We start from the raw sequence: 24,607 nt of genomic DNA, 5'->3' as shown, positions 1-24,607 counted from the left end.
TATGATGTCAGAGCTCAAGCTGTCCAATCCGCTATAGTTCTGACTCAGTAGAGGACATGTTGGACCTCTGCAGAGGCCACTGCTTCCACACAGGGGGCCATATTCTCAAACAAGTTACGCCGGTGTATCTACTGATACACCGGCGTAAATCGAATTTCCTGCCGGCGTATCATTGTTTTGTATTCACAAAACAAGATACGCGGGATTTAGGCTAGGATCCGACATGTGTAAGTCACTTACACTGTCGGATCTTAAATGTAATTCGCCGCTGGCCGCTAGGTGGCGTTTACGTTCAGGTCTCATTTGTTTATGCAAATGAGCCTGATACGCCGATTCCCGAACGAAATCGCGTCGCGTAACCGTCGCTTACGTCGTTTGCGTGAGCGTAAGGTTACCCCTGCTATATGAGGGGTAACCTTACGCCAGTCCCACGTACGCCATGTTAAGTATGGCGTCGGGTCCGCGTCGTCTTTTCCCGTCGGGTACGTCGTTTTACTAAGTCGTTCTTGAATACGACTTTACGTCAATGACACACACGTCGGCGTCATTGACGTTTTCCGCCGATAACTGGAGCATGCACACTGGGCTATTTTAAGCCCGGCGCATGCGCAGTTCGTTCGAAACGGGGGCGCGCTTAATTTAAATACAAGCCGCCCCCTTGGAATTACGCGGGGATACGCCGGGCCAATTGCACTACGCCGCCCCAAACTACGGAGCAAGTGTTTGGGGGAATACAGCACTTGCTCCTGTAAGTTGGGGCGGCGTAGTGTAAATGGCTTACGCTACGCCCGCCTCAAATCTACGAGAATCTGGCCCAGGGTCCTTTTCTGTAGCATGCTGGCAGGGGACAGGATATTCTACTCATGCTGTAGATGGTTTCTAAAGAGAAAACAAACTGGAAGATCATTTCTTTCTAATGCGCCTGGAATTTTTTTTTTTTTTTTTGCGGATTTAAAGTGAAAGTTCAATTGTATTTTATTCAGTATTGTTAGTCTACACACTTTGTAGGATTTCATGGGTTGTAAAAAAAAAGAACTGCAATTGAACAATTCCTTGACTGTGATGTAAACTTTCAAGCCGGTAGTCCTCTGGCCCCTCAAGTCCCTGTAATGACATGTGACAGGAAATTCCGATGACTGTAGAGACTGGGAGAATGAAATATTGAGCAGACAATGGATGTCAGCACCTGTTGTCTCTTCCTTAAATATATAAATATATGTCATAATAAATAACAAATATTAGTTGCTTTCTGAGCTCTCGATTCACAGAACGACTCTGAATTCTCTGTTTTTTTTTTTTTTTCTTTAAACTTTTTTTTCATATTTACACAGAACGTCAAAAAGAACCAAATACAATCAGAATATCTTTTTTTTGTTTTTTTTTGTTTGTTTTTGTACTGACACATTCATTTTCGGGGGCCCGGCAGCTCATTTGTCACAAAAAGTGAAGAGGGGCCCCTGCAAGTTTTATGGCACCAACCTCCGATTATGGGCGGAACGAGTTCCCTTTGGCACCTCCCTCCCCCATCCAAAACACAAGTCCCACACGACCTTTGAGGCCAAGTTATGTATAAACTCCCCGTGTCACAGGAAGTGGAGTTAGATTGTTAGTTCTTTGGGCGGGAGACTCCTACCACTCGTTTCGGCTCCACCCGGACTGACAGATTTCAAGAAATCAATAAAAATTTCAATAATAATAATAATAGTAATATTGATAAGAATTTGATGATCTCAAGTCTTCCAGAACAGCTGCTCGATTCAAGGAGGTAAAACGGGATATGTACTGAGATAACCCTCTACAAGAGTTTACCTTTCTTTCAATGGCCTTCCATTTTGTCCTTACATGGTCTTCAAAGTGTACCTGTCATAATCCAAGACTTGTGCACTGAGAACATTTTTTGCTGGGTTCCCGGTGAGTTGGCAGGCGGTCAATTCTAAATTTTCGTCCAGCCAACAATATTGCCGCAAGTACACTTTAATGACCTGATCCTACTATTGACATTTCCCCTCTGCTTAACATATGACGTCTTCAATATTCTTTTCACTGACTCCACATAAAATGATATTCTAATGTAAACCTCCTTTCTGTTGCGCTATTCCCAATTTGACCATAGTCAACTAGAGTCAACTCAATCAATCACAGGACTTTTCGACCATATCACACAGAAAAGGTAGATGAAGGCTGATGAAAGTATGGTCAATGTCAGTGAAATAATAAAGAAAACTATTATCAGACTGGAGATAAAATGAGCGTAGAGGGTGAAAGGATGAGAAGATGAATTTGGCGAGGTACCCCCTACAGTGCAGATCTGTCAGTGCGAATCCCAGGGCGTCAGACCTGAGACAGAGAGTGAGGAGGGGGGAGATCGGGAGACTTAATAGGGCCAACTGAAAAAAACTTAGGACAAAACAGAGGAAATTTATAGATTTTAAGAGTCCAAACAGAACAAAGGCTTAAGAAATGGGTTTTTATACGGTCAAGGGGGTCTTAGGCTAAGTTCAGTGCGATGTCCCCTTCTCTCTCCTCTCCACTTCCCAAGTGTGTCCGGGGTCACACAGATTGTCGGCCGCAGGTCTAGACGGCGCAGAGGGACGATGTCAGAGTCATGGAGGAAAGGGGGTTCCCAGCCCCCTTTCCTTCGGGCCCATGGACAGATGCCTCAGTGGGGGAATTCCAGTCCCCCTTCCTCCCCCCTAGGCTCCTGGATGGACCCCTCAGCTCCGGTTAGTGGTGGTCACTTGAGTTTAGAAAGTCTCCATTTTCTGTGATTTGGAGTCGAGGAGGCAGAGGTGGAAGGGCCCCATTCCATGGTGTCGCCAGCCTCAGACGCGGGTCTGCTGAACCCACGGAGGGAAACTTCTTCTCCTGTAGGGGGGAGAGGAGGAGAGAGAGCTTACTTACTAATGTAAGGTCATGGCATCCATAGATTTACACACATGTATCTGTAGAAAGACAACAAACTACAGAAAATCAATAATCAATGAGCTATATCTATTAAGGTGCCAAAAGGAAGAATGACTCTTATTGCCATGGCAGACAATGCTATCCTGCCTTTTGTTTTCCCATATTGCACTGGGAAAATATGATTGGCTGCTATAGACAGTAAAGCAGTTCTGCTTTGATACAATTATACATTCAAAACCCCAAAACAAACATTTAATATATAGTAATTGCAGTTTTCCATTCCTTAGATGTGGTGGCTGCATTCGTTTTTATTTGTCAAGTTGTTTTCCCTTATTTTTACCCAGTAATCCTGCAAACAACACACTTCCCGTCCTTTCGTGGCTACAGTTGGGGATCGAAAGTTTGGGCACCCCAGGTAAAAATTTGTATTAATGTGCATAACGGAGCCAAGGAAAGATGGAAAAATCTCCAAAAGGCATCAAATTACAAATTAGACATTCTTATAATATGTAAAAAAAAGTTAGGGCCAGATTCAGATACATTTGCCCTGGCGCAGCTACGATACGCTACGCCGCCGTAACTTACCTGGCGGAATTTCGAATCCACAGCGACTTCGTAGTGTTTTTCTGGCGGCGTATTTGAAATTGGGCGGGTAGGGGGCGTGATTCATTTAAATGAAGCGCTTCCCGCGCCGCTTGAACTGTGCAGGCTCCGTTTTGAAATTTCCCGCCGTGCTTTGCACGAAATTACGTCGCACAGACGTGATTTTTTGAACGTCGACGTGAGTTACGTCCTTTCCTATTCACGGACGACTTGCGCAAAAAAAATTTTTTTTTCAATTCGACGTGGGAACGACGGCCATACTTTAACATGGCAAGTCTAAAGATAGGCCAAGAAATAGCAGCTTTAACTATACGCCGGAAAAAGCCGACTAGCGACGATGTAAGAGAATGCGACGGCCGCGCGTACCTTCGTGAATCGCTGTAAAAAGCTAATTAGCATACCCGACGCGGAAAACGAGGCGAACTCCACCCAGCGGGCACCGAAGTATTACACCTACGATCCGAAGGCGTACGAAGCCATACGCCTGTCGGATCGAAGCCAAAAGCCGTCGTATCTTGGTTTGAGGATTCAAACTAAAGATACGACGCGGCAAATTTGAAAGTACGCCGGAGTATCAGTAGATACTCCGGCGTACTTCTTCTGTGAATCTGGCCCTTAGATTTTATTTCCATCATTTACACTCTCAAAGTTACAGAAAACAAAAAAATGGTGTCTGCAAAAGTTTGGGCACCCTGCATAATTTATAGCATGCACCGAACCATGAAATAAAAGGTCAGACCACCCAAAACTGACATTCCAAAAATAACCTTTACAACCCCTTTAAGTGGGGCTCTAACCATTTTTACCTGTCCAAAGGAAATAAACAGCTTTGGCTGGAATAGGATTGCGTCTTATATCTCTCAAGGACACCATTATTGAGATCTCTGCTCTTGAGTGCCCAGCTCTGGACACCTACTGCAGCCTTCACATTTTAGTCCCGATTCCCTCCTGTATCTTTACTTTACCTAAAGCGCAGGATTATGTCACCAGTGAGTAAAAGTGAGGCAGCACTCAATGGAGGGCAGTACTAAAGTTGGAGTGTCCATACTGGACACTTCGTCCTCACTGCAGCTCAATATTGTGGCCCTGAATGCACAGGTAGGATCCTGGTAGCTCAGCCACCATTGGTTTTTATGGTGTAGGTGCCTAACAGGGTGGTAAGGTTGGACAAAAATGGTCACTTTAGTTGGCAATTAACCTAGGCACGCTCCTGCTAAAATGGATGTAAACCATTAAAGTGGTTGTAAAGGCCGAAGGGTTTTTAGCTTCATGCATTCTATCCCATTCAATCCCTCTCCACTGTCATGTATTACCATGTTTCTTTTTGTATGTAGATGAATTATAGTGTGACATTATTTATTAATTTGTATGAATTTTTGTGGTATATAATAAATGTACCTTTGTCTTGACCCCATACTGTTGACTGCGTGCTTCATTCAAAGTCCCGCTCTTCCCCCTTTTTTCGTCTTTTTGAAAGGCAGCCCCAAGATGGGCTTTAAGTAGATTCTGTAAGGTTGAATCACACAACGGCTTCATCCATCACTCTGAGGCTCCGCTGGTTAGCTATGCCTACCAGAATACAGTGGAACCTCGGATTACGAGCATAATCCGTTCCAGGAGAATGCTCGTAATACAAAGTACTCGCATATCAAAGCGAGTTTCCCATTGAAGTCAATGGAAACGAAAATAATTTGTTCCGCATTGATTTCGATGGGATGCAATACCGCATGTGGCCAGAGGCTGGGGGGTGCCGGAGAGCCTCGGAAACGACTGCAAAGGCCCAAGGACACTTCGGCTGACCTCGGCAAACCTCGGAAAGACTTCCTACCTGAATTTTGCCAAGGTCAGCCGTGCTGTCCTCGGGTCTTTCCGTGCATTTCCGAACAGCGCCGATTGGCTCTGCTCGGGTCCGGCGCCCCCCAACCTCAGGCCAAAGGCGCTACTGCACACCGCTTTGGCCTGAATCGTGCTCGTTTTGCGAGACAACACTAACAAACCAAGTCACGATTTTTAAAAATACAGTGCACGTATTGCGAAACGCTCGTTAACTGCGTTACTCACAATCCGAGGTTCCACTGTATCTACCTAAACTTTTGTGGCTGTTAGTCAAATAATACCCCATTAAATTGAAAGTTGAATGAACAAATAGTTGGGAAGTCCATCGGTGAGAGTGACACCTTCACCTTGTGTGATAAAAAGAGGCACCAACTGCTGCAGGAGAATCTCATCACTGGTATCCCTGAGAGATATAAAGTGTCACCGGGAATTTCATTTTAGGGTATAGTTGACCTTTAACAATCACGGGTACATTATTACAATAGCTGTGAGCATTATTAAACCAAACCTGTAATGAGAGAAATACAGAGGCCGATACTGTTGACCTCCAAATGCCAGTAATGCTGATCCTCTTGCTTTTAATACTTTTTGAGTCCCTGACCTCCTGATTATTGACTGTGATTAGGAAAGTCAAAGGTTAGCAGATGCAGATTTGGAACGTCAAGATACCCAACTAGCATTTTTAGAAGCAGTTTTAATATGGCAGCGTCCATATAGCGCTTTCATTTAAACCTCAAAAACAAACAGGGATTTACCAGGGCCAGACCCCAGAGTCCTGGTTCGCAATTTTTCCGACAAGAACTTTCCTTGTCGGAAAAATTGAGAACCAGGACTCCAATTTTTGTTGCCGGAAATTCCGACAGAAAAAGTCTGATGGAGCCTACACACGGTCGGAATTTCCGACCAAAAGCTCACCTCGAACTTTTCTTGTCGTGTGTACGCGGCATAACATATTTTTTTGTTTCCAATATTTTTATTCACATTTTTTACCAATACAATATCCGCATTTGCCATTGTAATGAAAAACAATTGTATATTAACAAGTCGTAGAAGGTTCAGTTACATAACTGTTAAACCGATATGCAAACAAAAAGATTTGCTAGGACGACATGGACGCCCCCGACTATATTCGGACAGACCATTACCCCTAGCACCAAAATCAAAAGTCTCAGTGTAATTTTTGACTCCGACATGACAATGGATGCACAAATTGGGTCAGTAGTTAGCGGATCCCACCATCTCCTGCGTCAACCACGAAGACTCGATCCCTTCATCCCGGAAAAAGACACCGCAGTAGTGGTGGGAACACTAATCAACTCCAGGCTCGCCTATGCTAACTCCCTTTACCTCGGTCTCCCAAAATACCAGATTGCCCGTCTACAAGTCGTCCAGAACACGGCGGCACGACTGGTAACGGGGAAAAAACCCTGGGAATCAACTACCCCCTCCCTGAGGTCCCTCTATTGGCTGGCCCGAGTCACATTCAAGGCCCTTCGCCTGATACACAAATGTGTACAAGGAACCGCCCCCCAATATTTATGCGATAAAATAAAATACCACAATCGCGTTCTCTGATCAACCAACCAAAATCTACTACAAATCCCCAAGACCCGCTGCAAGAGCAAAGGAGAACGAAGATTTGCAGTCCAAGGACCTTGACTGTGGAACGCATTACTAACTAGTATCCGAACGGAAGAGAATCACCGGGCCTTCAGGAAAAAACTCAAGACCCATCTTTTCTGAAGGCAAAATAGAAGAAAATGGATGCCAAGCGCCTTGAGGCAGTTCAGTTCGCATTTGTAGCGCTATATAAGTTATTCACTCACTCACTTGATATTTTTACTTTTTTTATTATTATTATTATTTTTATATATTTTTTACTTATGTTTTCCTTTGTTTTGTTGGATTCTATCCTTCCTCCTGTGCTTTTTGGAGCTACATTAGGTCATGGGTGCTCAATCAGTGGCCCTCCAGCTGTTGTAGAACTACAAATCCCATAAGTCATTGCAATCCTGACAGGTAGAAGTCCCATGAGGCATTGCAAGGCTAACAGGTACAAACATGACTCCCAAAGGCAGAGGGCTTGATGGGACTTGTAGTTTCGCAACATCTGGAGGGCCACAGACTTCCTATAACTCTAAATTGGTACGCTGCAAAGGCTTTTAAAGCGTCGATAATAGAGACTTTTAGGCTGGATTCACACCTATGGCATTTTTAGCGCTTTTTGCATTTTGCAGATCTGCACTACAGAACGTGTTCCATAGGAAACCATGTTAAATGGACTGTAGTGCAAATCTGCAAAATGCAAAAGCACTAAAAATGCGTCTAATCACTTCGACGCATGCAAGAGATTTCTGCCCAGCGGACATGTCCGATGAGTCGTACTAACCATCGGACATGTCCGACGGACAGGCTTCCAGCGGACATGTTTCTTAGCATGCTAAGAAACATTTGTCCGCTGGAAACCTGTCCGCTAGGCCGGAAAACTGTCCGGTCGGCCCTACACACGGTCGGACATGTCGGTCGTGTGTACGAGGCCTGAATGTGAATGGTCCCAAAATAGTGTCAAAAGTGTCCGCCGCAATATTGCAGTCCTGACAATAATTGCAGATAACCGCCATTACTAGTAAAAAAAAAAAATCATAAATCTATCCTCTATGTTGTAGGCGCTATAACTTTTGCACAAACCAATAACTATACGCTTATTGTGATTTTTACCAAAAATATGTAGAAGAATACATATCGGCCTAAACTGAGAAAAACAAATTGGGCTATTTATTATAGCAACATTTTTTAAAATATATATATTTTTTTCAATTGTTGCTTTTTTTTTGTTTATAGTGCAAAAAATAAAAACCTCAGAGATGATAAAATTCCACGGAAGATCATAGGAGATTCAGGCCGGGTCAAAAATGGACGGATGCCTCCCTGTACCTCGTTCTAAGACATCTGCTTGTCGTAAAAACTGTGCATGACCGCCCTATGTTAGCAATGATATTCCATCATTTCATTGCACGATACCTGCTGCTTATAACATCCCTACACTATATCTTACAAAAATAATATATCTACGAACATATGAAAATCAACCACCAAACTACAGGTGCCAACAACTCCTAGAGCTTCTGAATATACACACACCCATTTTTTTTCTGGCGAGGAGCTGGGCTGCATGGGTGTGTGGGGGGGGGGGGAGCGCGGGTACCGCCGGCATGCAGGGATTGATCGGGAGCCGTTCTCCCATCGATCACCCCGAGGAAGAGAGCATGGAGGAAGAGAAAAGCCGTGGCATTACAGAGCTGATAGCCAGCTGAGTTTACATTGCAATTGCCTCCGCTCGTGGTTACACACAGCCCCGCCTCCTGACCCCGCGCCTGTATCAGATAGACAGAATGCCAGTCCAATGCTGGGACGTGTTCTGTCTATCTGATACAGGCGCGGGGTCAGGAGGCGGGGCTGTGTGTAACCACGAGCGGAGGCAATTGCAATGTAAACTCAGCTGGCTATCAGCTCTGTAATGCCACGGCTTTTCTCTTCCTCCATGCCCTCTTCCCCTGGGGCGATCACCTGCACAGGTCAGCAGAGGCTACAATAATGGGCACAGTGAGCAGAGGCAAGGACAATACAGTGTCCCGCAATGAAACTGACACAGCTACCCCCACCCCGGCCAATCTGATGCCCCCAAAATAGGCTGCCACATCAGGGTGACCACATGTCCCGGATTGCCCGCATTTTGCAGGTCTGTCCCGGGCACATTCATTCCAGGACAATACAGTGTCCCGGAATAAAACTGACACAGCCACATCCCCAACCCCCCCCCCCCCCCCGGGCCAATCTGATGCCCCATCTGAAGCCACATCACTGCTTTACTCAATGACAGTATTTGTCCTGGCCGGGAATGCGTTACAGTACAAGCTGATTTTTGGGAAGGGGGGTGTCCCTGAATTGTAGTTTGCAAATGTGGTCACCCTAGCGCATACCCCCCAACCGTCCCGGATTCCGCGGGATCCTCCCGGAATTCTAACTGTGTCCCGGGGTCCCGCGGACTAGACAAGATTCCCGCAAAACAGGGCCCTGGGCGCGACATTACGGGGGCCTCCATGTTTGATTTTCCCCGCCATGTTTTGGTGTCCGTAGCCTGGCCTGTGATTGGGCGTATTGGCGTCATGTGCGTCTGGCCTGTCTGCGAATGTCTAGAATGCCCGCCTCCGCACATGACAGCTATACGCACAAAAATACTACGGACCATGGTGGTGGAAGGTGGTGCGGCAGGTGGATGGCGCTGGCGGGGATTCGGAACAGGTAGGAGACCCCCCTCCCGCGCAACAGCTCTGATCCCCGGCCCCCCCCGCTCAATAACTCTGATACCCCCCCCCCCCCCCCCGGTTAACAACTTTGGATCCCCGCCCAACAACTTCAATCCCCCCCCCCCCCCCGCTCAACAAGATGTCTCGCATGGGACTTATTAAATGTTGGGAGGTATGCTAGCGTTATGTGGAGGAACAAATGCTCTCCAATTCCCTCCTGCAGGGAGGGAGAGGAAGAGAAGCAGGCATTCAGCGGTTACATGGAGGGATTGGTTCCTCTACATGCCGCCGCCCCCACCCCCCTCCTATCCAAGCTTACAGGGAGGCCGCACGGGCCCTTGGAGCATGGGGGCGGGTCCCAAACTGTACGAACTCCCCTGTATGACCCCAGGATAGCGGCCTCCAAAACTGTAGCCGAAAAATTCCATTATCACTCAGCAACTGTCTGGCAAATAATGATAATACTTATATCAATTCGGGAGCGCTAAACCCCCCTGTCCCCACAGTTCCTGCAATGCCTTCAGCCCTATCCTAGGAGAAGAAGGTCCCCAAATGAGTGAACTGAAAAGGCCGTGGATCTTCTAAAAAAAAAAAAAAAACTAGACTGGCGCTTACGGAGGCAATACAAGAAAGTACTTGGCAACCCTTTAACGACGCAAGGTCATCATGATGTTACTGTATTCAAACCATAAATGGACAACCATTTTGCTAAACTTGATGGGCAGTAACTATACGCATTTCTTTGAAGCAACAGTTAACTTCTTCAGGAATATAAAAGAGGTAAGCAAAAAAAAAAAAAAAAAAATGAGTGTACCTTGTCTCACACCAAAGAGTCCTGGGCCTTCACTGTTCGAAAGAAGGTGGGTTGCTGAGGATCACAAGGAAAGACGCACCCACGTTAAATGTATCCCTCACAAAAAAGGAGAGAAATAGCAATCAAAGACTCTCAGCAAGGGTGTTTCTTGATGTAGACATTTAGACAGCGTGATAAGACATGGAAGACAATGAACCCTAAAGCAGCCTATAGATGACTCGATTGCTTGAGTACCCCATCAACACAATCAGCGCTGATGGAGTCCTACGGTGTTCTGCTGGCAGGGGGGCACGTGGAGCCTTCCTGCCCGGCAGAACACAATGCTAGTGGCTATTGAAGTCAACCAGCCACCTTTGCTCTCTCTGGTGAAGCTAACTGACCAGTTACCAAGCTATTGACTTGTATGGAGACTTATGGATTTTTATTGAAAAGGGGTTCATTAGACCTCCTTATCGTCACAATTGACTGTTGCTCCAACAAAACACATGACAGTGCGGCTCATCAAATATTTCACCATTATTGTCCGTTTATGGTTGCAATATCATGCAGTTATATACAATAACATCATGATGACCTTGCACCTATAAAGTGTTGTCATGAGGAACATCATCCCTCCCTCTGCTTTTTATTCACCCCTCTTACCTGTTATGCAGGGTTGTCTTCAATTGACATACGCAATTGACACGTCATTCTAGCCTAGGCAAAAAAGGGCAGCAGGTAGCACAGCCAGAGTAGAAAAAAATTGTAAAAATGTAATAAAAGAAAATGCCCTTTTTGCCATACTGGGGAGGGTTGCAGGGAGGAATAATCTTTGAACTGATGGTTCACTTTAAGTACAACGTGCTGATCAGGGGCGGACTGACAACTCATGGGGCCTAGGGGATTATGGGGCCTCCAGGTTTAAAGATGGCCACCACTAAGCAGCCATCTTTCTGATGCAACATGAATGCGGCACCGCCTTTGTGGTGGGGCATCTAGCTTAATGACATGAAGAGGGGCAGGAAACTTAAAGCTGGTGACCCAATAAATGTACTTGGAGCCTCTCGTGGGCAGTGCCACCATAACAGCACTGGCTCTGAATGTCCGGCAGTAGCTATGCCCCTTCTCCGGGTTCTCCCATCACACGGCACTGAAGGGGGGATCTGACTGAGGGAAACACAGGAGAAAACTAAAGGGGAGGACAGAAAGAAGACTCTGAACTTCTAAATACATACCCAGCTGGGCAGTATATGTATTTAGAAGCAATGACACTGCTATTGACAAACCCTGGGATTGAGCTGTAACGAAACACCTTCTTGTCCCTGCTCATGGGGCCACCCAACTGGCCCCGGGGCCCTCGTGCAGTGCCCGAGTGCCCTAATGGTCAGTCCGCCCCTGGTTCTGATGCATGAGCTAGGAGACATTATAAGGTGTGCGTATATGTAAAGATATTTTACAGCTAAATTATTGTTTCTTCTTTTAATATGTACAATATTTTGTATCAGGCCTTGTACAGACGACCAGACATGTCCGATGAAAACAGTCCGCGGACCGTTTTCATCGGACATGTCTGCTGGGATCATTTGGTCTGATGTGTGTACACACCATCAGACCAAATTCCCCGCGGACAGAATACGCGGTGACGTGGCGGCGACGATGACGCGCCGACGTGTGCGACCCAGGAAGTTCAATGCTTCCACGCATGCGTCGAATCACTTTGCCGCATGCGCGGGATTTTCGGCCCAGCGGACATGTCCGATGAGTCGTACTAATCATCGGACATGTCCGACGGACAGGCTTCCAGCGGACATGTTTCTTAGCATGCTAAGAAACATTTGTCCGCTGGAAACCTGTCCGCTAGCCCAGGAATCCGGTCCGCTAGGCCGTACACACGGTCGGACATGTCCGCGGACCAGTTTCAGCAGACATGTTCGGTCGTGTGTACGAGGCCTAATAAAACATGGCATTTTAATTGAATGTATGTGTATGTAAAATTTTTGGTGCCTTTAAAGTCCTATTCAGAATATGTGCATGTGTATTTTGATGCCTATACTATAGAGGCCAAGGGTAGAGCGCAGGAAGCCGTAACAAGCAACCAATCTCTTGCAAGTTACAGCTGCTCTCTGCAATGTTTTACTGGATTAATCTGAACATGCTTGCAATACATGCATTGATCTGACTGTTCTGAACAAATCAATAAATTGTCCATCTAATATCATTTTAATCACTTCTGATCGATTTGTTTGAATCAAACCAAACAGCAGTGTAAAGAGCAACCTACTGATTCTGAAACAATCACTTTTTACGTGTGAGCGATTATATTTATGCTGAGGCTGTGATCTCTACCTGTCAGTTGCAGGTAGCTGATGGGTAGATTGCATATCCTCTGCTGACACATGCAGAGCTAGGCAGGGAAGCGGCTGTGATAGTACCAACTGTGGCGCACTCATCTCCGCTGGCCCCTCCTGTCCATCGCAGGTACTTGTATGCAACATCATATGGGATGAACAGAAGAGAAAGAGGCGCCGTCGGGGGAACAGTGCGCCACAATAGGACTCATCACAGCCGCTTCCCTGCGTTGCTTTCCATATGAGGGAAACCAATGCTAGTGTAATGTGTCCTGCTGTGTGTATCATGTAAAGTATCCTGTTGTGTGCCCCATATTGTGCCCTGCTCTGTCCCCCGAGTAATGTGCCCTGTTGCCACGTAATGTGCCCTGCTGCCCCCCCCCCCCCATGTAATGAGCCAGCCTGCTGTTCTCCCATGTAATGTGCCCTTCTTACCCCATGTAATGTACCCTGCTGCCCCCCCCCCATGTAAAGAGCCAGCCTGCTGCCCTCCCATGTAATGTGCCCTTCTTACCCCGTGTAATGTGCCCTGCTGCCCCCCCCCAATGTAAAGAGCCCGCCTGCTGCCCTCCCATGGAATATGCCCTTCTTATCACATGTAATGTTCCCTGCTGCCTCCCCCCCCCCAATTTAATGAGCCTGCTGCCCTCCCATGGAATATGCCCTTCTTACCCCATGTAATGTGCCCTGCTACCCCCCCCCCATGTAATGAGCCTGCTGCCCTCCCATGGAATATGCCCTTCTTACCCCATGTAATGTGCCCTGCTACCCCCCCCTCATGTAATGAGCCTGCTGTCCTCCCATGGAATGTGCCCTTCTAACCCCATGTAATGTGCTCTGCTGCCCCCCTCCCCCCATGTAATGAGCCTGCTGCCCTCCCATGTAATGTGCCCTTCTTACCCCATGTAATGTGCCCTGCTGCCCCCCAATTTAATGAGCCTGCTGCCCTCCAATGGAATATGCCCTTCTTACCCCATGTAATGTGCCCTGCTGCCCCCCCCCCCCAATTTAATGAGCCTGCTGCCCTCCCATAGAATATGCCCTTCTTACCCCATGTAATGTGCCCTGCTGCCCCCCCCCCCCATGTAATGAGCCTGCTTCCCTCCCATAGAATATGCCCTTCTTACCCCATGTAATGTGCCCTGCTACCCCCCCCCCCATGTAATGAGCCTGCTGCCCTCCCATGGAATGTGCCCTTCTTACCCCATTTAGTGTGCCCTCTTGACCCCCTGCACCCTGCTTATCTCAAGTTGGACCCAGAATTGAGCATCTGTGCAGAAACAAAGAATACACATTAAATACAGTGCATCTGGAAAGTATTTACAGCGCTTCACTTTTTTCACATTTTGTTCTGTTACAGCCTTATTCCAAAATGGATTCAATTAATTATTTTCCTCAAAACTCTACAAACAATACCCTATAATGACAAAGTGAAAGAAGTTTGTTTGAAATCTTTGAAAAATTTCTTAAAAATAAAAAAACCCCATGTACAGTATCTCACAAAAGTGAACACACCCCTCACATTTTTGAAAATATTTTATTATATCATGTCACGTGACAACACTGAAGAAATGACACTTTGTTACAATGTTGTGTAGTGAGTGTACAGCTTGTATAACAGTGTACATTTGCTGTCCCTGCAAAATAACAACACACAGCCATTAATGTCTAAACCACTGGCAACAAAAGTGAGTACACCCCTAAGTGAAAATGTCCAAATTGAGCCCAATTAGCCATTTTCCATCTCTCCAGTGTCATGTGACTTGTTAGTGTTATAAGGTCTCACAGAAATTGGAGCCGCGCAAGGTCTCTAACATCCATCAGCTCTGTGATGTCATCATGGAGGAGGGGAAGAGGACTCCAGTGGCAACCTGTGAAGCTCTGGTGAACTCCATGCCCAAGAGGGTTAAGGCAGTGCTGGAAAATAATGGTGGCCACACAAAATATTGACACTTTGAGCCCAATGTGGACATTTTCACTTAGGGGCGTACTCACTTTTGTTGACAGTGGTTTAGACATTAATGGCTGTGTGTTGAGTTATTTTGAGGGGACAGCAAATGTACACTGTTATACAAGCTGTACACTCACTACACAACATTGTAGCTACAAAGTGTCATTTCTTCAGTGTTGTCACATGAAAAGATATAATAAAGTATTTACAAAAATGTGAGGGGTGTACTCACTTTTGTGAGATACTGTACATAAGTATTCACAGTCTTTGCTCAATACTTTGTTGAAGCACCTTTGACACCAATTACAGTCTCAAGTCTTTTTGGAGTATGATGCTACAAGCTTGGCACACCTATTTTTGGCAGTTTCTCCCATTCTTCTTTGCAGGACCTCTCCAAGCTCCATCAGGTTGGATGGGGAGGGTCGGTGCACAGCCATTTTCAGATCTCTCCAGAGATCTTCAATCAGGTTCAAGTCTGGGCTCTCTGGCTGGGCCACTCAAGGACATTCTTGGCTTTGTTATCTTGGCTGAGTGCTTAGGAACATTGTCCTGTTGAAAGATGAACCTTCACCCCAGTCTGAGGTCCAGAGCGCTCTGGAGCAGGTTTTCATCAAGGATGTCCCTGTACATTGCTGCAGTCATCTTTCCCTCGATCCTGACTAGTCTTTCAGTTCCTGCCACTGAAAAACATCCCCAGAGCATGATGCTGCCACCACCATGCTTCACTGTAGGGATGGTATTGGTCAGGTGATGAGCAGTGCCTGGTTTCCTCCAGACATGACGCTTGCCATTCAGGCCAAAAGTTTCTGATGATCTGAGAGTCCTTCAGGTGCCTTTTGGCAATCTCCAGGCGGGCTGTCATGTGCCTTTTACTGAGGAGTGGCTTCTATCTGGCCACTTTACCATACAGGCCTGATTGGTGGAGTACTGCAGAGATGGTTGTTCTTCTGGAAGGTTCTCCTCTCTTCACAGAGAAACACTGGAGCTCTGTCAGAGTGACCCTCTTGACTAAGGCCCTTCTCCCCCGATTGCTCAGTTTGCTCGTGTGGCCCATTCTAGGAAGAATCCAGGTGGTTCCAAACATCTTCCATTTACGGATGATGGAGGCCACTGTGCTCATTGGGACTTTCAATGCTGCAGACATTTTTCTGTACCCTTCCCCAGATCTGTGCCTCCATACAATCCTGTCTTGAGATCTACAGATAATTCCTTGGACTTCATGGCTTGGTTTGTGCTCTGAAATGCACTGTTAACTGTGAGACCTTATATAGTCAGGTGTGTGCCTTTCCAAATCATGTCCAATTAACTGAATTTACTACAGGTGGACTCCAATCTCCAATCAAGTTGTAGAAACATCTCAAGGATGATCAGTGGAAACGGGATGCACTTGAGCTCCATTTTGAGTGTCATGGCAAAGGCTGTGAATACTTCTGTACATGGGATTTTATTTTTTAATAAATTTGCAAATATTTCAAACAAACTTCTTTCACGTTGTCATTATGGGATTGTGACAGGAGTCACTTTGGGCGGGGGGCCGGTGGAACACAGAATCCCCTGGAGAAGTTGGGAAACCATTGTTTCAGCTCCCTATGCACCTCCTATGTCTAAGTCACCCTGTGTCTCTAATAGAGGCACAAGGTGACTGAGAAATCCAGTCTGATCTGTACTAATCAGACTCACTGCACAACCACCCTGGAATGTTGTGTGTATGTATATATATATATATATATATATATATATATATATACACATACAGTACAGACCAAAAGTTTGGACACACCTTCTCATTCAAAGAGTTTTCTTTATTTTCATGACTATGAAAATTGTAGATTCACACTGAAGGCATCAAAACTATGAAGTAACACATGTGGAATTATACATAACAAAAAAGTGTGAAACAACTGAAAATATATTTCATATTCTAGGTTCTTCAAAGCAGCCACCTTTTGCTTTGATTACTGCTTGGCACACTCTTGGCATTCTCTTGATGAGCTTCAAGAGGTAGTCACCTGGCGCAGCACCCCATCACTCTCCTTCCTGGTCAAATAGCCCTTACCCAGCCTGGAGGTGTGTTTGGGGTCATTGTCCTGTTGGAAAATAAATGATGGTCCAACTAAACGCAAACCGGATGGAATAGCATGCCGCTGCAAGATGCTGTGGTAGCCATGCTGGTTCAGTATGCCTTCAATTTTGAATAAATCCCCAACAGTGTCACCAGCAAAGCACCCCCACACCTCCTCCTCCATGCTTCACAGTGGGAACCAGGCATGTAGAGTCCATCCGTTCACCTTTTCTGCGTCGCACAAAGACATGGGGGTTGGAACCAAAGATCTCAAGTTTGGACTCATCAGACCAAAGCACAGATTTCCACTGGTCTAATGTCCATCCCTTGTGTTCTTTAGCCCAAACAAGTCTCTTCTGCTTGTTGCCTTTCTTTAGCAGTGGTTTCCTAGCAGATATTCTACCATGAAGGCCTGATTCACACAGTCTCCTCTTACCAGTTCTAGAGATGTGTCTGCTGTAAAAGGTGGCGACTTTGAAGAATCTAGAATATGAAATATATTTTCAGTTGTTTCACACTTTATGTATAATTCCACATGGGTTCATTCATAGTTTTGATGAATTCAGTGTGAATCTACAATTTTCATAGTCATGAAAATAAAGAAAACTCTTTGAATGAGAAGGTGTGTCCAAACTTTTGGTCTGTACTGTATATATATATATATATATATATATATATATATATATATATATATATATATATATATATATATATATATATTGTATATTGTCTCATTTTGTTGTGTACTCTTTGCTGGGTTGTTTGGATGTGGCTGTATTCCATTGTTCTATTGTCTGTCTGCTATGGGATGTGTAAGTGTGCTTGCTGTAAAAAAAAAAGTGTGCTTGCTGTGAGGAGGGAGGGGGATTCCTCCAACAGCTCTCCATGCTCATTGTACAGTCTACCCCAACCGGAATGCAAAGGGGGCTGATTGTCCTGAGTATTACCTGTGTTTTCAATACAACTTTCATGTTGAGCAACCAAACGAGTTATGCCTTGTTTGTGGTTGTCAATGGTTGGTATATCTATTATCAATATTCAGACTGGGAGGAAGCAGTATATGAGGAAAGCACTCAAGCGGAGTGTGGGACGTTTCGTTACAGGGGTACTGTATTTATGTAGAATTTAATCCATTTTGGAATAAGGTTGTAACATAACAAAATGTGTAAAAAGTAAAGTGTTGTGAATATTTTCTGGATGCACTCTAGGTATTTTTTAACATTACTTCTATTATCTAATGCTGTTTCTAAAAAGAATTGCCGTTATATCAACAGCTCACTGATCATGATCACATCGATGTTCTGTGAGCTTTAGATGTGAATATTATTTTAAGGGTTCTTCGAGATCTCAAACTTTTTGCCAAGGGTTCCTCCAAGGTAAGAAGATTGAGGAACCCTAGGATAGAGAATATACTGTTTGTATTGTAAACGCTACGATTAGATTCAATAACTGTTTGGTAAAGTTTGAATATGCCAGCATAAAACAAGAACAGTGTGTGATGTCCACAGCCACCAATCCGATTCAGAGCTGCAGATTTTGAAAATTCCAGATTGCAACTGGGAATTTCCAGTATAGTACTAAATCTGGGAAGGAGGTCCTTTCGCATATTAAGGACACAGGTGTCTGAGAAAGAACTTTCTGTCCCCCCCCCGCAACAAATCATCTTTCTCCTTTCAGATTTTCTCTTGCCCATTGAAAAGGAAAAGCTGGTTGGTTGATATGATAAATGCAGACAGACAGTTCTTCTTGGGGCACTTTATGTTCGAAACGCCTAAATTCATTCTCGAAACCCCCAAAAGATGAAAACAATTTTAGAATTGTAGTCACAGCAACAATTAGGAATTATAGTACTGCTGAACCAAACTCTACCCAAAACATATTTTTCTGTTGAGGTGGAGCAGAGCAATGATTGGTCGCTGCCAAGTCTTTACAACTTTCTATGTTCTTGGGGCATTTCCCTCATCTCCCTAGAGAAATCCATCATATCAAGCTTGTAGATTCTCCATATATTCCTATGAAGCATCCACTGGAGCAGCCATTCTCAAGGTTCCATTAAACCCTAGGGTTCCTCCAAAGGTTTCTAAGGGATCCTTGAGCTGTAGGTCATTGACCTCCCATCTGATGGCACCGACTTGGCAGATCCAGTAGCATTACACTTTTCAGCTGTCTGTAAGGAGGTCATTCTGACTACTGTAAGAGGGGCATTCTTTCCACGAACCTCCAATGTAAGGGGTAATCATCCCACAGATCTACAATCGGTGGTGGTGCATCCATAGTGGGCACTGGAGCACCACCCCCTCTCTCCTGCACCCGTCACTCAACAATAGATGGATTCATGCATTGCATGAATCTATCTATCTATTGTTGCCGCTGCCGCCCACTATTCAGGTGTCCGGCCCCCTGTTGAGCGCCGGCCATCTGAATTACAGCGGTGGGTGTTTTTTGGAATTGCCTGATTAGAGCCATAGGCTCTAATAAGATTCCTGATTAGAGCTCTAATCGGCTCTAAATGTGGGCTCTAATCGGCTTCCAAATGGTTAAACAGTGGGTGCACTGCTGTGCGTTCCCTGTTTAAACAATGCTGTGTTAGGGAATCGCTTCCCTAACACTGACCCGCCTCTCAGCCATTTGAGGGGAAACTGGCTGCATTTGAGGGGGAAACTGGCTGCATTTGATGGGGGAAACTGGCTGCATTTGATGGGGGAAACTGGCTGCATTTCAGGGGGGAAACTGGCTGCATTTCAGGGGGGAAACTGGCTGCATTTCAGGGGGGAAACTGGCTGCATTTCAGGGGGGAAACTGGCTGCATTTCAGGGGGGAAACTGGCTGCATTTCAGGGGGGAAACTGGCAGCATTTGAGGGGGGAAACTGGCAGCATTTGAGGGGGGAAACTGGCTGCATTTGAGGGGGGAAACTGGCTGCATTTGAGGGGGGAAACTGGCTGCATTTGAGGGGGGAAACTGGCTGCATTTGAGGGGGGAAACTGGCTGCATTTGAGGGGGGAAACTGGCTGCATTTGAGGGGGGAAACTGGCTGCATTTGAGGGGGGAAACTGGCTGCATTTGAGGGGGAAACTGGCTGCATTTGAGGGGGAAACTGGTTGCATTTGAGGGGGGGGGGGACTGGTTGCATTTGAGGGGGGGGAACTGGTTGCATTTGATGGGGGAAACTGGCTGCATTTGATGGGGGAAACTGGCTGCATTTGATGGGGGAAACTGGCTGCATTTGATGGGGGAAACTGGCTGCATTTGATGGGGGAAACTGGCTGCATTTGGTGGGGGAAACTGGCTGCATTTGATGGGGGAAACTGGCTGCATTTGATGGGGGAAACTGGCTGCATTTGATGGGGGAAACTGGCTGCATTTGATGGGGGAAACTGGCTGCATTTGATGGGGGAAACTGGCTGCATTTGATGGGGGAAACTGGCTGCATTTGATGGGGGAAACTGGCTGCATTTGATGGGGGAAACTGGCTGCATTTGATGGGGGAAACTGGCTGCATTTGATGGGGGAAACTGGCTGCATTTGATGGGGGAAACTGGCTGCATTTGATGGGGGAAACTGGCTGCATTTGATGGGGGAAACTGGCTGCATTTGATGGGGGAAACTGGCTGCATTTGATGGGGTAAACTGGCTGCATTTGATGGGGTAAACTGGCTGCATTTGATGGGGTAAACTGGCTGCATTTGATGGGGGAAATTGGCTGCATTTGATGGGGGAAATTGGCTGCATTTGAGGGGGGGGGAACTGGCTGCATTTGAGGGGGGGGGAAACTGGCTGCATTTGAGGGGGGGAAACTGGCTGCATTTGAGGGGGGGAAACTGGCTGCATTTGAGGGGGGGAAACTGGCTGCATTTGATGGGGGAAACTGGCTGCATTTGAGGGGGGAAACTGGCTGCATTTGAGGGGGGAAACTGGCTGCATTTGAGGGGGGAAACTGGCTGCATTTGAGGGGGGAAACTGGCTGCATTTGAGGGGGGAAACTGGCTGCATTTGAGGGGGGAAACTGGCTGCATTTGAGGGGGGAAACTGGCTGCATGTGAGGGGGGAAACTGGCTGCATTTGAGGGGGGAAACTGGCTGCATTTGAGGGGGGAAACTGGCTGCATTTGAGGGGGGAAACTGGCTGCATTTGAGGGGGGAAACTGGCTGCATTTGAGGGGGGAAACTGGCTGCATTTGAGGGGGGAAACTGGCTGCATTTGAGGGGGGAAACTGGCTGCATTTGAGGGGGGAAACTGGCTGCATTTGAGGGGGGAAACTGGCTGCATTTGAGGGGGGGAAACTGGCTGCATTTGAGGGGGGGAAACTGGCTGCATTTGAGGGGGGGAAACTGGCTGCATTTGAGGGGGGGAAACTGGCTGCATTTGAGGGGGGGAAACTGGCTGCATTTGAGGGGGGGAAACTGGCTGCATTTGAGGGGGGGAAACTGGCTGCATTTGAGGGGGGGAAACTGGCTGCATTTGAGGGGGGAAACTGGCTGCATTTGAGGGGGGGAAACTGGCTGCATTTGAGGGGGGGAACTGGCTGCATTTGAGGGGGGGAAACTGGCTGCATTTGAGGGGGGGAAACTGGCTGTATTTGAGGGGGGGAAACTGGCTGCATTTGAGGGGGGGAAACTGGCTGCATTTGAGGGGGGGAAACTGGCTGCATTTGAGGGGGGGGAACTGGCTGCATTTGAGGGGGGGAAACTGGCTGCATTTGAGGGGGGAAACTGGCTGCATTTGAGGGGGGGAAACTGGCTGCATTTGAGGGGGGGAAACTGGCTGCATTTGAGGGGGGGAAACTGGCTGCATTTGAGGGGGGGAAACTGGCTGCATTTGAGGGGGGGAAACTGGCTGCATTTGAGGGGGGAAACTGGCTGCATTTGAGGGGGGAAACTGGCTGCATTTGAGGGGGGAAACTGGCTGCATTTGAGGGGGGAAACTGGCTGCATTTGAGGGGGGAAACTGGCTGCATTTGAGGGGGGAAACTGGCTGCATTTGAGGGGGGAAACTGGCTGCATTTGAGGGGGGAAACTGGCATTATTTTAGGGGGGAAACTGGCATCATTTCAGGGGGGAAACTGGCATCATTTCAGGGGGGAAACTGGCATCATTTCAGGGGAAAAACTGGTGGTGTTTGATGGGGCAAACTGGCAGCAATTGATGGGGCAAACTGGCGGCAATTGATGGGGCAAACTGGCGGCAATTGATGGGGCAAACTGGCGGCAATTGATGGGGCAAACTGGCGGCAATTGATGGGGCAAACTGGCGGCAATTGATGGGGCAAACTGGCTGTGTTTAATGGGCACAGTGGCGGCAATTGATGGGCACAGTGGCTGCAATTGATGTTTTTTTTTTCAGTTTGTTTGCGCCCCCCCCAAAATTTGGAGCACCAGCCGCCATTGTCTACAATGAATTGGTTCTATCAAGGGCTCTCTTGGATCTGAAAATGATTTTAAGAGTTCCTCTGGGGTAAGACGTTTGAGAATGGCTGCACTAGAGGAAGCATGACAAACAACTGCAATCTCAGGTGCCCTTTACTGATTCTTCATAGGAATACAATAAGCTGCCAAAATTAGTGGACACCTGACCATCACACCTACTCTATATGACCAAAAGTATATGCACACTCTTGCAAATGATTGAGTTTATATGGATTCCAGTGAAGGGTACTTTTAATGGTACAACATACAAACACAATTTAGACAAATATGTCAAGTTTTTGGGGAAGACTCTTTCTGCTCTAGCATGACTGTGCCCCTGTGTACAATGCCAGTTCAATAAAGACATGGTTTTATGACTTTGGTGTGGAGGAACTTAAATGGCCTACACAGAGCTCTGACTTGAACCCTACTGAACACCTTTGTGATAAATTAGAAATATGAGCCAGGTCTTCTCATCCAAGGTCAGTACCTGACCTCACAAATGGTCTTCTGGATGACTGGGCCCAAATTCCATGAAACACTCCTAAGGCCTCGTACACACGACCGGTTTTCTCGGCAAGAACCAGCAAGAAAACTGCTGGCAGAGCTTTCCGAGAAAACCGTTGGTGTGTACGAGGCTTTCAGGTTTCTCGTCGGGAAATCTGGCCAGAATCTCGACGAGAAAAATAGAGAACCTGCGCTCTATTTTCTTGTCGAGATTCTTGTCGGCCTGTTTCCCGACAAGAAACCCGAGTGTGTGTATACTTACCTATCGCTCGAAATGACTTTGACGCATGCGCGGTAGCTTCCACGGCATAGGTAGGGTGAAGAGCAAGATGGCGGCAACGACATTGAATGTGACGAGCGCATGCTCGTCGTACGCGATGACGTCACCGCGTTCTTGCCTTTCAAGAGAATCGCGGTTCTTTTTTCCTGACGAGATTCTTGCCCGTGTGTACGAGGCCTTAATCTTGTGAGAAATCTTTTTCAGAAGACTGGAGGCTGTTATAGCCACAAAGGGGCCAATTCAATATTATTGCCCATAATTTTGGAATGGAATGTCCACCAAACTCATTAGTTTGATGGTCAGGTGTCCACATATAGTGTATATGGAGAATTCACTTTAGAGCAAGACACCAAAAGCTAAACTTACTATCCATGCTTACTTTAATAGCCATACAGTGGATGGGAAGAGGGAAAGCTTCGCGCCAAGATCCCAAACATCTGGCAAGTAAGTGATTTCTAGTTATTCCACCCAAAATGGGAAAAATCTGTTTGGGGGTGAAGTTCCTCTTCTCAGGAGGTAAAGAACTCCAGCATCAATAAATGCCACAATTAAACTGAGAAACAGTATGTCTAATCCATGATAATGGCATGATAAAGACAAAAGACAGGTGATATAATGATACTTTCAATACTTACCATGTCTTAATGTGCACCTGTCATAAATATGCAGTGGATTCAGAGGTTTTCTGGTCTGCACCAAAAATAAGCCTATCTAATATCTAAGATCTAGTGACGTCCATGGCAATTCAATGCAGACGGTTACTCCCTTCCCTACACCCCCCTACTGTAAAGCTTGGTCCATGGAGTGAGAAAATTAAGCCCTGTATTATGATTTCTTGAGAATAGGAGCTTACACAGGCAAAGGACAACATAACTGGCCCCATGTGATAGTGCTGGGGGGCTAAGTAGACAGGGACAATGGAAGAACAAGTCCCTGGCTTCCCAAAACCTAAAGAGTTGAGTATTTATTTTCACTTACAGCAGCCATAGAAAACAGCAATGGACCTTTGCAAGGGCAAAGCACAGGCTCGCTTTAAAAAACCGCAACCTCCTATTATTATAAACGAAGGGGGTATATCTATAAAACATTCAATGAACGAATGTCACAAGTATTCGCCCAGGCTGCATGAATTTTCCCCATATTTTTCAAAATACTATGACCAGGGGCGGACTGACAACTCATGGGGTCCCCGGACAATAGGAGATTATGGGGCCCCCGGGCAATAGGAGATTATGGGCCCCCGGGCAATAGAAGATTATTGGGGCCCGGGCAATAGGAGATTATGGGGCCCCCGGGCAATAGGAGATTATGGGCCCCCGGGCAATAGAAGATTATGGGGGCCCGGGCAATAGGAGATTATGAGGGCCCAGGTAATAGGAGATTATGGGGCCCCCGGGCAATAGGAGATTATGAGGGCCCGGGCAATAGGAGATTATGAGTGCCCCAGGGCAAAAGGAGACTGTGAGGCCCCCGGGCAATAGGAGATTATGAGGGCCCGGGGCAATAGGAGATTATGGGGCCACACAGTATACACACATACAGTATACATACACAGTAAACACACACAGACACACAGTATACACACACAGAATACACACACAGAATACACAGAC

The 24,607-nt window shown here is 46.5% G+C and overlaps 1 protein-coding gene across 5 annotated transcripts in view; it reads right to left on the bottom strand.

Annotated features, from left to right (window-relative positions):
- Positions 1-1,278: 1,278 nt before the first annotated feature.
- The window catches only part of SYNGAP1 (synaptic Ras GTPase activating protein 1), a 469,079-nt gene continuing 445,750 nt past the window's right edge, over positions 1,279-24,607 (bottom strand). For 3 of the 5 annotated variants that reach the window (XM_040324977.1, XM_040324976.1, XM_040324979.1), the window contains 2 exons: positions 10,465-10,518; positions 1,279-2,865 (listed from right to left, as the gene is read on the bottom strand). In XM_040324977.1, coding sequence (XP_040180911.1) covers positions 2,735-2,865; positions 10,465-10,518 — 185 coding nt within the window. In that variant the 3' untranslated portion in view covers positions 1,279-2,734. The remainder of the gene's footprint in view (positions 2,866-10,464; positions 10,519-24,607) is intronic. The other 2 variants (XM_040324980.1, XM_040324978.1) reach the window with 1 other exon arrangement.

Source organism: Rana temporaria, chromosome 9 (genome assembly GCF_905171775.1).
Source record: "Rana temporaria chromosome 9, aRanTem1.1, whole genome shotgun sequence".
Classification (NCBI taxonomy): domain Eukaryota; kingdom Metazoa; phylum Chordata; class Amphibia; order Anura; family Ranidae; genus Rana; species Rana temporaria.
Note: the sequence above shows the minus strand (reverse complement) of the source record. Positions and strands in the feature narration are given on the sequence as shown.